The sequence below is a fragment of the Acanthochromis polyacanthus genome, chromosome 17, assembly GCF_021347895.1.
Source record: "Acanthochromis polyacanthus isolate Apoly-LR-REF ecotype Palm Island chromosome 17, KAUST_Apoly_ChrSc, whole genome shotgun sequence".
Classification (NCBI taxonomy): Eukaryota; Metazoa; Chordata; class Actinopteri; family Pomacentridae; genus Acanthochromis; species Acanthochromis polyacanthus.
In genome coordinates, this window is record NC_067129.1 from 2257364 (window position 1) to 2270782 (window position 13419).

At 40.3% G+C, this 13419-nt stretch overlaps 1 protein-coding gene across 2 annotated transcripts; it reads left to right on the forward strand.

The window, feature by feature from the left end:
• The first annotated feature begins 334 nt into the window (after positions 1-334).
• On the forward strand, positions 335-13394 carry map11 (microtubule associated protein 11). Of its 2 annotated transcripts, none has more exons than XM_022204359.2 (13): positions 335-613; positions 1533-1876; positions 2940-3035; positions 4164-4293; positions 6230-6316; positions 6637-6757; positions 7642-7789; positions 8046-8128; positions 8786-8937; positions 10285-10421; positions 10493-10571; positions 12379-12493; positions 12572-13394. In XM_022204359.2, exons 1-13 carry the CDS (start codon positions 421-423, stop codon positions 12726-12728), a joined length of 1842 nt encoding a protein of 613 aa, XP_022060051.1. In that variant the 5' UTR covers positions 335-420; the 3' UTR covers positions 12729-13394. The 2 variants fall into 2 exon arrangements, with proteins under 2 accessions (XP_022060051.1, XP_022060052.1); XM_022204360.2 differs by having other exon boundaries at positions 1536-1876.
• Positions 13395-13419: the final 25 nt, after the last annotated feature.

Genomic DNA, 13419 nt, shown 5'->3' on the forward strand with positions numbered 1-13419 from the left:
ATTTTATAATCATGGATAATTTTCTAATCATTATGGACATGTCAATATATAATTGTGGGACTTTTTGTAACATAGTTGACATTTTAGTGATATCCAGTCATTTTTTATTAATAGGTGATTGTTTCCATAATAAATAATTATGAAATTTGTAAAGACATGATCATAATGAGCTTGTAATTAAAATGTATGTAAGATTTATCCCATGGACTCCAGAAGTCCCTCACTTCAAACTGGCCCACATGCTGCTGATGGTGCAGAAGCGGCCTCCTGCTGCAGGCTCCAGCTGCTCCTGTGAATCCACCGCTGGGGGGCGCACCGCTTGGCTGTTCTGTGTGACGCAGACGGAAGTGTTCGTGTCATTGTCCCATCCTCTGGTCCTCCTCCTCTTCCTCAGCATCCTCCTCCTCCTCCTCCGTCGCCATGGTGCAGATGATGGAGTCGCAGTGTGAGTATTTCATGTATTTCCCGGCGGTGCCCATCACGGATCTGTCTGACCCGGCGCGCTACCGGACGCTGCCCCGCCGGAGCCACCTCTACCTGGGGGAGACCGTCCGCTTCCTCCTGGTGCTGCGCTGCAGGGACGCCGGGGCGACACCGACCGAGCCCGGCCCCGGTAAGGAGGCAGGGAGGATGCTGCCAGAGTCGGTGTTTTCGGTGTCAAACAGATGCAGCTGATAGTGTCCAGACCGGTGTTTTTATTCATTCATTTTCACACACAGCCTCCCTGTGAGCCTCATCAGTGCAAAACATTCATGTTTTACCTGCAGAATTCATCATGTAGCTGATACCAGACTGTGGATAATTAATGTGCTTTTATAGTAACCCATCAAAGAAGGAGAACATGCATCAACACAGTAGCTGCAGAGAGCCACAATAACCAGGAAGTGCTTTTAGTATATTTTAAAAACAGCAACACTTTCATTGTATTTAACATGAGAATTTCATCAATGAGTCGATTCACTGATGAGTCCACAGAGAGAAAATTAATCTGCTAGTTGGACCCAGTCAGTGCCAAAACTTACCAACCAGGATTCAAATTCCTGTCAACACTGCACAAAAGTAAAATTAAATTTCTGAAAAATTGGACAAAAGTAGAGCGAAAATATTTTTGAGTTTTATCCCAAAAATTAGACTAAAACACTAGATAATATGGAACCAAAGCAGGACCATAAAAACAGATAATATGGAACCAAAACACCAGATAATATGGAGCCAGAACAGGACAAAACCAGAGACAATATGGAAGCAAAACAGGATCAGATAGCATTGAATCAAAACAACAGATAAAATGGAACCAAAACACCAGAGTTTATGGAACCAAAACCGGATCAAATACCAGATGGTATTGAACCAAAATAACAGATAAGATGGAACTAAAACACCAGATAATATGGAATCTAAACAGGACAAAATATCAGATTAAACCGAACTAAACTGGGGCTAAAAGCAGCAAAATCGTTCTCTGTCCTCATTATGTTACCTTTGGAGATCCTCATCATCAGAATGAACCTGAACACGAACCTTTCCTCCAGCAGGCGGCCCTGATGCTGCTGCAGCAGGTTTTGGGTCAGAGTCGGCCAGCAGCCGGGCGTGGAGGGAGCTGGCTGGCTCCCTGTGTGCTGTGGCCAGCGTCAGTCCAGGCGAGAGCAGCCGCCACCGGGGCAACCACCACCAGCATCACCCCGACTACCAGAGCAGCGGGGACGAGGCCAACGAGGACGGCGAGGATGACTACATCGCAGCCGCCGAGGCAGCCATCGCGGCGCTGGGCAGCAGGGTGGACTCCCGGTGTCGGAACTTCAGGGACTGCAAGCCGCTGCTCATCCACAACTCGTCTGGAACGGCGTCCAGGGAGTTCCGCAGGGCACCTGTCCAGGTATCTTAGTGTTGATGTCGGTCACCTTGTCTAGCACTGACATGGATCATCATATCTTTGACATCGTTCAGACATTCAGGCTCTCCAGCAGATAGATTCTCATGGCTTTGGTGACCTTCAGTCTTTGTTGTTTAACGTTCTGAACTCCAAAACCTGCTGGTGGGATCGAGAGGCATTCTGTCTTTTAAAACGGGTGACAAACATGCGGCCCGTGGGCCAAAACCGTCCCTGAAAGTGTAAAAATTCCAGAGAAGACAGTAACTGCAGATTGTAAATTAGTAAAACTATGAATTTCAAATCATTTCTAGACCATGACAAGTTGTTTTGGTCATAAAATACTCGATTGTTCTTTTGTTATTTTGTGTCTCATTTTTGTAATATTTTCTCTTATTTTTGTTGCTTTTTGTTTGACTTTCATCATTTTGATCATTCAGTAAAATACTCTATCATTCATTTCCAGATGACTAGACGTTTTGTTCCTTTGTAAATACACCTTGATCTGGAAGTAGTATTGTGAAATGAATTGAGACATAATATTTCTTGAATTGAACTTATATTTCTTCAGAAATTTCAGGTTCCTCATGATGTTTTGTAAAAAGATAATTCCTTAAATGTGAACAGTTTCAGAACGTGTTTTTTTTCACTAAAACAAAGTGAAAATGTGGACTTATTTATAGGTTACTATGCTGTGATTTTGCTGGTGTGGATCACTTCAGATCAGACTGGGCTGAATGTGGAACCTGAACTAAAATGAGTTTTAAAACACTCACCAGAATTACATTATTTATCACAGCCAGGAACTGTAAAAACAGAAAAAAAATGTTACACTCTCGGTCACGTACTGGAAAAATCACAAAACCTGCGTTTAAAACGGTGATATCTAATCAAGATGACTTTATTCTGCTTGTCTCATTTTAAAATTCACCAAAAGTAATCATTTGCTTTGACCAGAGAATGTAAAAACTACTAATTCTGCAACCTCTGACCCCTGCAGCAGGTTGCTGTAAACACAGCTGCAGCTCCGTGACACTTTTAAATCCTTTGATTATTTTCTCTGTTTCAGTCTCCTCTGGACGAGCCGGTGGTTCTGACGGATGAAGTGATCTTTCCTCTCACCGTGTCTCTGGACAAACTTCCTGTCAGCACCCTGAAAGTCAAGGTCAGGAGGAACACCAGGCAGTTTCATTTCTGACAGTGATTTTATGGCATTTTCACGCCTGTAAAAGGTTTTTCCAGACTCCAGCTAAAACACAAAATACACGTACAGACCGTATTCAACATTAGAGAGCTGAATAATTGATCAATTCACCAATGTGTGACATTTCTGTTGTTTCCACATCAAAATGCTGAATGGATTTTCCTTCTTTTTAATGACAAATTTCAAGATCTTTCAGATTTGTCTTGCTGAAATGTTCACAGTTTTAGGCTAACAAATCTATTCATGATAGAAGATTAATGAAAACTAAATAAATTCTCCAATGCACACCCAGAATCCTTAGAAACATGTAGGTGAGAACAACAACTTGCAGTCATGGTTAATATTTTCTGTCGGTTTTAATTCTTTGTGCAGAAAACGTTCACAAGGTTCCCAAACATGGACTAAAGCTCACGTCAATATAGAAACAAACCAGGGTTCAAACTTCAGTGAATGTTAGACCAAAACAAGGATAAAATATGAGTACATTTTGTCCCAAACTGGAGTTAAAATTTTCCTAAATATTTACCAATACCATGCCGAAAACTCCTGTTAAAGCTCCAAGGAATATTGGGCTAAAACTGAGGTAAATATTAAGGGTTGACAAAGGTCGAAACATCAGTGAATTTTATCCTGAAAATTAGCTTGATATTTGATGAAGCAGAAATGTTAAAAATTTGGGGTTTCAAACACTGTTGGATTTTTCCCCAGTCAGCTTTTTATTAAAAAGAAAAAAAAGAAAAAATTAATGAAAATAAAATACATTTTCTAATCCACACCCTGAAGAACACATAAAACCCTTAAAAAATAAATGTGGGAATAAAAACCTACATCTAGAGTTACAAAGCGGTTCTATATTTACATCTAGGAGTGGTAAAATTCTGCACTACTGGAAGCAAGACAACACAATAATAATGTCAGTTTGCGGATCGTCGACGGCTGCAATGAACCAAACTCCACGGAAAACTGGACCAAGGCAGATTATTATTGGAATATTAGTGTGAAAGGTGCCTGCAAACTCAAGTGTGATCCAGAAAACCGGCTTCAGATTGCGTTTTTAAGACTGACTGGGATTCTTTTGTGATTTTCCAGGTGATGGTCACAGTGTGGAAGAGGGAGGCGGAGAAGGTGGAGGTGCAGGAACTCGGCTACCTGAGCGTCCTGCAGCAGCGAGAGCCGACACACACCTTCAGACACGACCTGAACACCTTCAAGGCTCAGGGTAGACACGTTTCTACTTTTATTACTCTTTGGATCTTTATTTTGTGAAGTTCTGCTCAGAAAACAAGCAGAAGTCGCCAGTGATGCTTGCAGTACCAGTTAAAGTCACATGGGGGCGGCGTTTCTTCAGAATTAAGCCCTGGTTGGTTCATCAGAATAAATCGTCACATGCACTGAACTCCCTGTATTTAAGGAAAGGTACGTTTGTTTAGCTGCGGATGTAAAAATACAGAAAAAGGGTGAAAGTGGTAATTATTCAGGTCTTAAAATAAGCAGCATTTATTTGCATACTGCATGTTTGCATGTGACAACAAACCAGTACCACGTAGATTAAATGCCAAAGGAATCTAAACTATATCACCTCTTAATTAGTGCTAAATTGAACAGTTGAACATTTCTGTAAAGAAATACTTTAAAAGAGCAATATTGAAAATTCAAGCCTCACAGCAGAAACTTAAGGCAACAAAAGGGAATCTACCTGTGATCATTTAAACTAAACTGAGTCTTGCTGTGATTTACAGTCAGTGTAACTGCATTAACATGCTTCTAAAATAGAGCCGTGAATCACCAGAACTTTCTCAGTTTTGGATCTGTTTGATTTGTCAGTCTGCATGTCTGCATCATGTCCACACAGAAAAGAGCTGCCTGAAAAATCTGATTGTGAGACTTCATGAATGGATCAGTGAGCAACTAAAGTTCTGTTAGAAACACAGCTGGAGCAGTAATCAGGAGGTATAGAAGGAGCCCTAGTACCATTAAATCAAGGGGTCTTTCGTCTGGTTGAAATAAGGTTAAATAAAAAATACATAAATAAAGCCGTGAACCACAAATATCAGCCGCTTTAGATTTGGGATTATCAGGGGAAATTCTGTAAAGGACGCTTCATAACATCAACCTCATTAGATGGAGGGCAAGAAGAAAACCCTTGCTTGGTGCTCGGAACAAAACCGCAAGATGATGAACATTAGGAGTGCATTATTTGGTCAGATGAGACCAACATAGATTTGTTGGGTGTTGTGGAAGTTCAGCAACATGGAGAGACACACTAGAGACTCAGATGGCTGAAATCGTGAGTAAAGTTCAGGAGAAGTGAGACCAACTGAGCAGCAGTACATAAGATAGGATAAGATAATCTTTATTACTCCCCATGTCAGGGGAAATTTCCCATGTTACAGCATACAGTGAGCAGCAGTAAACAACAATACAGTTATAGTCATAATAATATTTACAAGATGCACAAGGGTGAAGGGTGTAAAAAGTGGCTTATGGAATGATGTGAAGTGTAGGAAAATTCAAATAGTGCAAGAACTGTGCAAGCAACGCCAGCATCAATTCTGAGGATTCTCTCTGATCTTTGGGTTTATATTGTAGTTGGAAGAAAGTCAGATTTAGATTACAGACCAACATGGAGACAACTGTCCTCCTTAGTCAGAATAGATCATATCTCTAAGGGCCATTATGACCTTAGAAAGAGGAAGGAGTCATTTTTCTTCACATTGGGCTCATGGATAATGTTTGCTTTAGAATGGTGTCACTTTTTAACTAGCAGCTAGGAACAGACCATCTTTTCCTAGTTGTTAGTTAAAAAGTAACGCTGTTGTACACTGGGCTCAGATGGAGTCCTGCATGTCGGGCGTGAACCTGACCAGGACTACCACAGTGAGTGCATAGTCGTCACAGTGAAGCACGGAGGTGGAAGTGTGACGATGCAGAAGTTTCCAGAACTAAACAGTTTGTTCGACTTCATGAGACGATTAAAGCTTTATTTTAGGCATAGTTTGAACCCCGCTGGAAATGTAAATTGATGGTACCAAAAAACTCTTTTTTTGGCTTTCAGTCCAATCAAACAATCATATATCTACTAAAAACACCAATCAATGTACTTAATAATTGCAGCTACAGGCGACTGGACCGACTTTCTCCTGTTGTTTCTGCAGTGAGCACCACCCTGACCGTCCTACCGCCCCCAACCGTGCGCTGTAAGCAGATGACTGTTTCTGGGAGACAACTTGCTGTCCTTAAAGGTACAAAATCACTTTTAATTAACCGCTGTTATTAACCAGATTCACACTGGAGCAGAAAAAGTTCCTGTTTGATTCCTCCAAATTATGTAAGCACTAAATCTCGACTTCCACTTCCACACTTATTATTACACTGCCTGCAGCGGCTACGGGTCAGATATTAAAGACTAGAATCACTGTTATTAGAGTTATAGTAGCTGTGCAGATCATGAGCAGGAAATTACTTCCAGCGTTTAGGAGTTAAACAGCCTTTCTGTCTCAAATGTCTAAATCACCTAAGATGACATTTTCCCTACCTAAAATTGAGTTTCCTCTCCTCTCAGTGCTGAATGAGTCGTCTCAGGAGGAGGTGAGCATTCGAGATGTTCGGATTTTACCGAACCTCAACGCCTCCTACCTTCCCATGATGCCCGACGGCTCCGTGCTGCTGGTGGACAACGTGTGGTACGTACAAACAGGTTTTACTGAATCAAGTTCCCGTTACTTTCTGTTATATTACCCTGTCCTAAGTTACAGTTTGTAATTGTATTCTGTTGCATTATGCTCTGTTTCACACTTAGGTCGCACTCTGATGCGTTGTGTTACGTTACAAAATATTTTGTGTTGTTACGTTGTCGTCTGTTATGTTTAATTTTATGGTGTGATATTGTGTTGTGTTGTGTTCTAGGTTTGGGCTGAGTTCAGGTTGGTTTTGATCGGTTATAGACAAGGTTTGGATTAGTTTTAGACTAGTTGTAGGCTAATTTCAGACCGTTTTGGGCTAGTGCTATACTGGTTTTAGACTGGTTTCAGGCCAGTTTTTCGCTGTTTTAGGTTCATTTGGAAATGGTTCTAGACTTGGTTTGGATTAATTTTGGACTAGTTTTAGGGTAGTTCTGAATTGGTGTTGGACTAGTTTTGGACTGGCTTTGAGTTGGGTTTAGGCTACTTTCAGACTGGTTTTAGACTACTTTTCGGCTAATTTTGGACTAATTTTGAGCTGGTTCAAGACTTATTTTAGGGAAGTTTCGAATTGGTTTAGGATTAGTTTTTGGACTAGTTTTAAACTAGCTTTGGACTGGTTTTAGACTAGCTTTGGACTGGTTTTAGACGAGTTTTAGGCTGGTTTTTACATTGTGTTATGTTGTGTTATAGTCTAATAATTTATGTTTATTTAAAGTCTGTTGCCTTTTTGCTAGAACACATTTTAATATATTTTGAGATTTTATATGACATATTAAATTTTAAAACTTTATATTGTTTGGCTTTCTGCCACGTTACAGTTTTATGACCATCTGTTAGTTTTTCTTGCCTGATGTGAGTCTGACGGAACCCATTCTGCCCTGCAGCCACCAGTCCGGTGAGGTCGGCATGGCGTCTTTCTGCCGGGTGGACAGCTTGGCTTGTCGCCTTCCCAGCATGCTCAGCTCTTTGGAGGAGCACGACTTCTTGTTCCAGCTGCACCTCAACGACATGCCGCAGGACGACTCCAACGAGGTCATTGTGGTTGTTGGGTTCAGTTCTTTCTTCTACAGTTGCATTTAGTCTGACATTGATCTGGTGACGTTATTTTACTCTCAGTCTAAATTTCCTGCTTAAAGTCCATAACCCAACATCGAGACAACTTTGAAAGGATATTATCACTCGACGTGTGACTCCTGATATCATTACAGCTCCTCAGGTTGTTTTGTAAGAAGGTTTTCTTGATGCGTTCCTCTGTGGTGAATGTCGGTGTGTACTGTTGTGTTTTCAGGGGCTGGAGGTTCCTCTGGTCGCTGTGCTGCAGTGGTCCACTCCCAAGATGCCTTTCACCAACTGCATCTACACCCACTACAGGTCAAACACCAGTCGACAGTCCTCAAATACTCCATCACAAGTTTAAGAACAGATGTAGTTTTGGGCTGCTTTTAGGCTGGGTTTAGTCTACTTTTAGGCTAGTTTCAGACTAGTTTTTGACTGGTCTTGGACTAGTTTTGGGCTGGCTTTAGGTTAGTTTTGGAATGGTTTCAGGTTAGGTTTGGACTAATTTTGGACTAGTATTGAGTTGGGTTAAGACCAGTTTTAGGGTAGTTCTGAATTGGTTTTTGACTCATTTTGGGTTAATTTTGGGCTGACTTTAGGTTACTTTTAGGCTAGTTTGAGACTAGTTTTTGACTGGTCTTGGACTAGTTTTGGGCTATTTTTGGACTGGTTTAAGACCGATTTCAGACTGGCTTGGGGGCAGCTTTAAAGTAGTTTTGGAAAGGTTTTAGATTAGGTTTGGACTAATTTGGACTAGCTTTGAGCAGATTTTAGGCTAGTTTCAGACTGATCTTAGACTAGTTTTAGGCTATTTTTGGACTAATTTTAAACTCGTTTTGAGCTGGTTTAAGGCTAATTTTAGGGTAGTTCTGGATTGATTTTGGACTAGATTTGGACTGCTTTTAGGCTGAGTTTAGTCTGCTTTCTTTCTTCACTTTTTTCGATGACCCTCTGTCTTCCATTAACCTCCAGGCTGCCCAGCATCCGTCTGGACCGGCCACGGTTCGTCATGACGGCGAGCTGTCCAAGCACCGTCAGGGTGAAGGAGCACTTCAAGGTCAAATACGTCCTGCTCAACAACCTGCAGGACTTCCTGGCCGTCCGACTTGTCTGGACTCCAGACGGTTAGTGTGGATTTAGACCACAGGAAAGCATTTTATCCAGTCAGATCTCGTCCAACAGGAAATCCACCTGGAATCTTCTTCTCTATGATTCAGACGTTTAGACAGATTCCACTCTTTTTGTGGAGTAAATATGAAGCAACTAGTTAGCTTAGCTAGGTATTAGCTAGACAGGTTTTAGAGTAGTGTTTGACTGTTGGCACTTAATTCTAAACTTATTTGATCTCAATTTTTGACTGATTTTGTTCTTGATTTAGGATAGGGTTTTAATGAATTAGTTGTGGATTTGTTTGGTCTTGATTTTGGACTGGGTTTTGGATTTGGTTTGAACTTGGTTTTAGAGCGATTTTAGAGTGGTTTAGTTCTTGAAGTTGTACTGCTTTGGACTTGCTTTTGGATTGGTTTGGTAATTAGATTTTAGACTTCATTTTGGACAGGTCTAGTCTTGATTTTTAACTGGTTTTTGAATACTTTTTGACTAATTTTCAACTTGATAAACTGGTTTGGTCTTGAATTTAAACTACTTTTGGACTTGGTTTGGGAACAGTTTTGACTTGGTTTGGTACTGTTTTGCACTTGATTTTAAACTGGTTTAGTCTTGGTTTTAGACCAGTTAAGTCTTGAATAATGACTGGTTTTGGACTTGATTTTGGACTTGATTATAGATTTTTTTTGGACACGTTTGATCTTGATTTTGGACTCACATTCTGACAGGTTGGGTCTTTTTTTTTACCACGGGTTTTGGATTTGGTTTTGGACCTGGTTTTAGAGTGGTTTAGTTCTTGAAGTTGGACTGTTTTGAACTTGCTTTTGGATTGGTTTGGAAATATGATTTTAGACTTCATTTTGGACAGGTCTAGTCTTAATTTTTAGCTGGTTTTTGAATACTTTTTGAATAATTTAGACTTGATTGTAAAGTGGTTTGACCCTGGGTTTAGATGAGTTAAGGCTTGAATAAGGACTGGTTTTGGATGTAATTTTAGAATTCATCTTGGACATGTCTGGTCCTGATTTTTAATTGTTTTTTTGAATACTTTTTATCTTGATTATAAACTGGTTTGGTCTTGAATTTAAACTACTTTTGGACTTGGGTTGGTTCTGTTTTGCACTTGATTTTAAACTGGTAAATTTGAGCTCATTTTGTGCTTAGTTTTAGACTAGATTGGTCTTGGTTTGGGAGTTAATTTTTTACTCTCATTTACACTGGTTTGGACTTGGTTTTTATCTGGGTTTTAGTAGGTTTTGGTTAGCCTGGACTTAGTTTTGGCTTTGTTTTCAGATGGTTTTAGAATTGTTCTGGATTGGTTTTGCTTTCTTTTGCTGTTTTCTAACCGTATTTGCGTGTTTCAGGTCGTGGTCAGGGTGAGGATGCAGCGCTGGCAGCCGTCGTCTGTCACACTCCTCTCAGTAACCTCGGTCACTGTCGCAAAGGAAGCACTCTGTCGTTCAGTGTCGCCTTCCAGATCCTCAAACCAGGACTCTACGAGGTACGTCGAGCAGCAACAGTCCTGCTGCCTCTTTGTTCACCTCGCTGAGAAAATCTTCCCTCTTTCTGCAGCTGAGTCAACACATGAAGCTGAAGCTCCAGTTCACAGCTTCAGTCTCAAACCCTCCGCCTGACGCTCGGCCGCTGTCACGTAAGAACTTTCCCTTCTTCCCCCTGAAGAAAATGTTTTTGTGTGAGGAGAGCGTCAGGTTTCCATCAGAGGTCGCTGATGTCAGATTAAGATTCTATTCTGAGTCACTTAAACATCATTTTGATGCACAAATCCTCATGTCTGAAACACTGTAAAGCAACAACAATCTCTGACCTTTTCTGTCTTTTTTAGTAATAATATAATAAGTAAAGCAGCCTTGGAAGCACGTATGCATTCAGCACATATTATTTTTAGAATTAACTGACAAATACAGTTTGTTTGAGAGACACAGAAGCTTCAACTTATCAAACCGCAGAAAAGTGGCACCACAGAAGAAACTGTCAGATTTTCAGCTTTCTGATAGTCCTTCGACGACTCATCTGTGCTGCATTGTTCCAGCAGGAAAATGAACTAAATATAAGCATAAAATTATGACGCTTTAGAAAATCCCTTTTCTTTACATGTCTAATAAAACACACTAAAATAAGCAGTTTGCACTATATTCTGTAGATAATATAAAATACAAAAAAATCTGCATTCCTCAGAATGAGTATGCAGAGCTGACCAACACAAAAACTTCTGAGTCTTCAGATGAACTGCAGGCAGTGTTTCCACAGAGCAGAGACTGAAAGGAAAATAAAATATAGTGAATCAGTAAAATAAATGCACAACGGTTCAAAAAATAGTGAGCAGAGGAGCAAGTTGCTGTTGGAGCTGTTGGAGATGCATTCAGCACGGTGAAGTGAAAGAACTTTCTTTCACATGCAAAGTGGCATAAAAAACATTTCTGGAAGTTCTAAAATTGTAAATATTTAGAAACCTTTCGTACGTAGAGCCTTCATTTTTCCAGTTTTGGTAACACCTGTGGATATTTGGAAAAATACAGTTCATTTAGATGCCAGGGATTGGAAAATATGTCATGATGATTTACCTTTTTTTTTGTGATTATTCACAACAACATAACTGTCATAATGAGCACAGGACATGTCTGAGTTCTTTGAGTCATAGTTTTCCATAGAGGTGTGAGATAACTCAACAGTGACTGAGAATGTGAAAAGGAGGATTAAAGAGTCACAAACGTTTATCCTTTGAGCTGAAGAAAGAAACAGATCAAAATCTCAACATGAACTTTTTTTTAAAAATGTGGTTTAAAAATACAACAAAGCAAAATAAAGAGAAACATGAACATCTTTAAGAACATTTGTCTTTAAATTTTTGGACATTTTTCCCAAGAAGTTACAAACCAGTTTTGTTTTTGATTTACAAATGCTGTCATCTCTTCCATTTCATAAATATCCATTGTTGTATCCCTCCATGCTGACTTGAATATCCTGTGATAGCCACTTCTTAGTTCTACAATTCTTACTTGCAACCAACAAAACACTCAACTGATATTCATCCTTTTTTTCTCCATTCCTGTTTTAAACATCCCAAATAAACAGTTTTTATTGGAAAAGGAATTACACATTTAAAAATAGAAATGTTAAAAGGATGACATGGTACACAGGTATTAAGAGAGAAGCTGAAGAGAAAATAAAAGAACGAGATGAAGATCAGGAGGTTAGACAGAGGGACTACAGAGTGATAAAAGAGAACTTTATTTGAATGTGAGTCTAAAACTGTCTTATCTCAACACAAACCTTGAACATTATGAACTTCTCGTGTCCATAAATTAGTGCAAACTTGTTCCAGGTTGGTCCACATATGAACGTTTTCACATCTCTTCTCGTTTTCATGTGATTAAATGTCACTAAAACACCACAAAGCCTCTACTGCTGAATGTAAAAGCTGTCATCTCATCATGCAGGTAAAAACAGCCCGTCCAGCCCGGCAGTTCGAGACCTGCTGGACCGACACCAGGCTAGTCTGGGTCGATCTCAGTCCTTCTCCCACCAGCAGCCGTCTCGATCGCACATCATGAGGTAAAGTTCTCATTTCAGACCGAGCAGATATCACATGCGGTTAGGTGGTTATCTGATCATGCCGCTGGATGTTTCCAGGACGGGCAGCGCCATGGAGCGCCGGGCCATCACGCCGCCCGTCGGCTCGCCGGTCGGCCGGCCGCTCTACCTGCCGCCGCAGGACAAGACGCTGCTGTCGCTGGACAAGATCGCCAAGAGGGAGTGCAAAGTCCTGGTGGTGGATCCCGCCAGCTAGAAGGCGAAGAGGCTTTTATTGGGAAGGAGACTTAACCTCAAAGAAAGCTGCAGGAAACACCGACAGGTTTGATGGAACTTTGATGAGGAGAAGAGCTGCCGTGATCAAACTCCACACGAAATATTTAATGTATTATCACATCTACAGACACAGCTTTTATGGATCATGTGTTTTCCTGCTCATTTGAACAAAATTTAGAAAAAAAATCAGGAAATTTCCAAGAACTTCTTGCACAATTTAGTACTAATTATTAGAGAAACGGTGAAAGCAGAGCTACGGTTTTGCAAATAATTTTTAATCTAAAAAATGTGTCTTTGTTTTCCACTGCCGATCAGGAAGCAGAAACAACAGTGAAATATTTACTGAAGCACATCTTTAACCATCTGTAAAAGATTTCCCTCTATAATTATCACCACATTTCACAGGATTTTATTTACAGCTTCTAGTGGAAATGAGCTGGAAAAAACAAGAGCAGTAAAATGAAGTGTTATTTCTTAATTCTGTATTCTTTAACATTGAGAGAAACTTTTGTCTCATTTTTCAGTGTTATTCTCTCTCAGTAGTTTTATTTTGGACAGTTGTGCCTTCAGATTTTGAGTGAATGCGACACGACAAACTAAATAAACTGCATGCGAGAATGATTTTATTAAAAAGAATTCACATGTCCTGCTTTGTTTCCGTCATACCACAT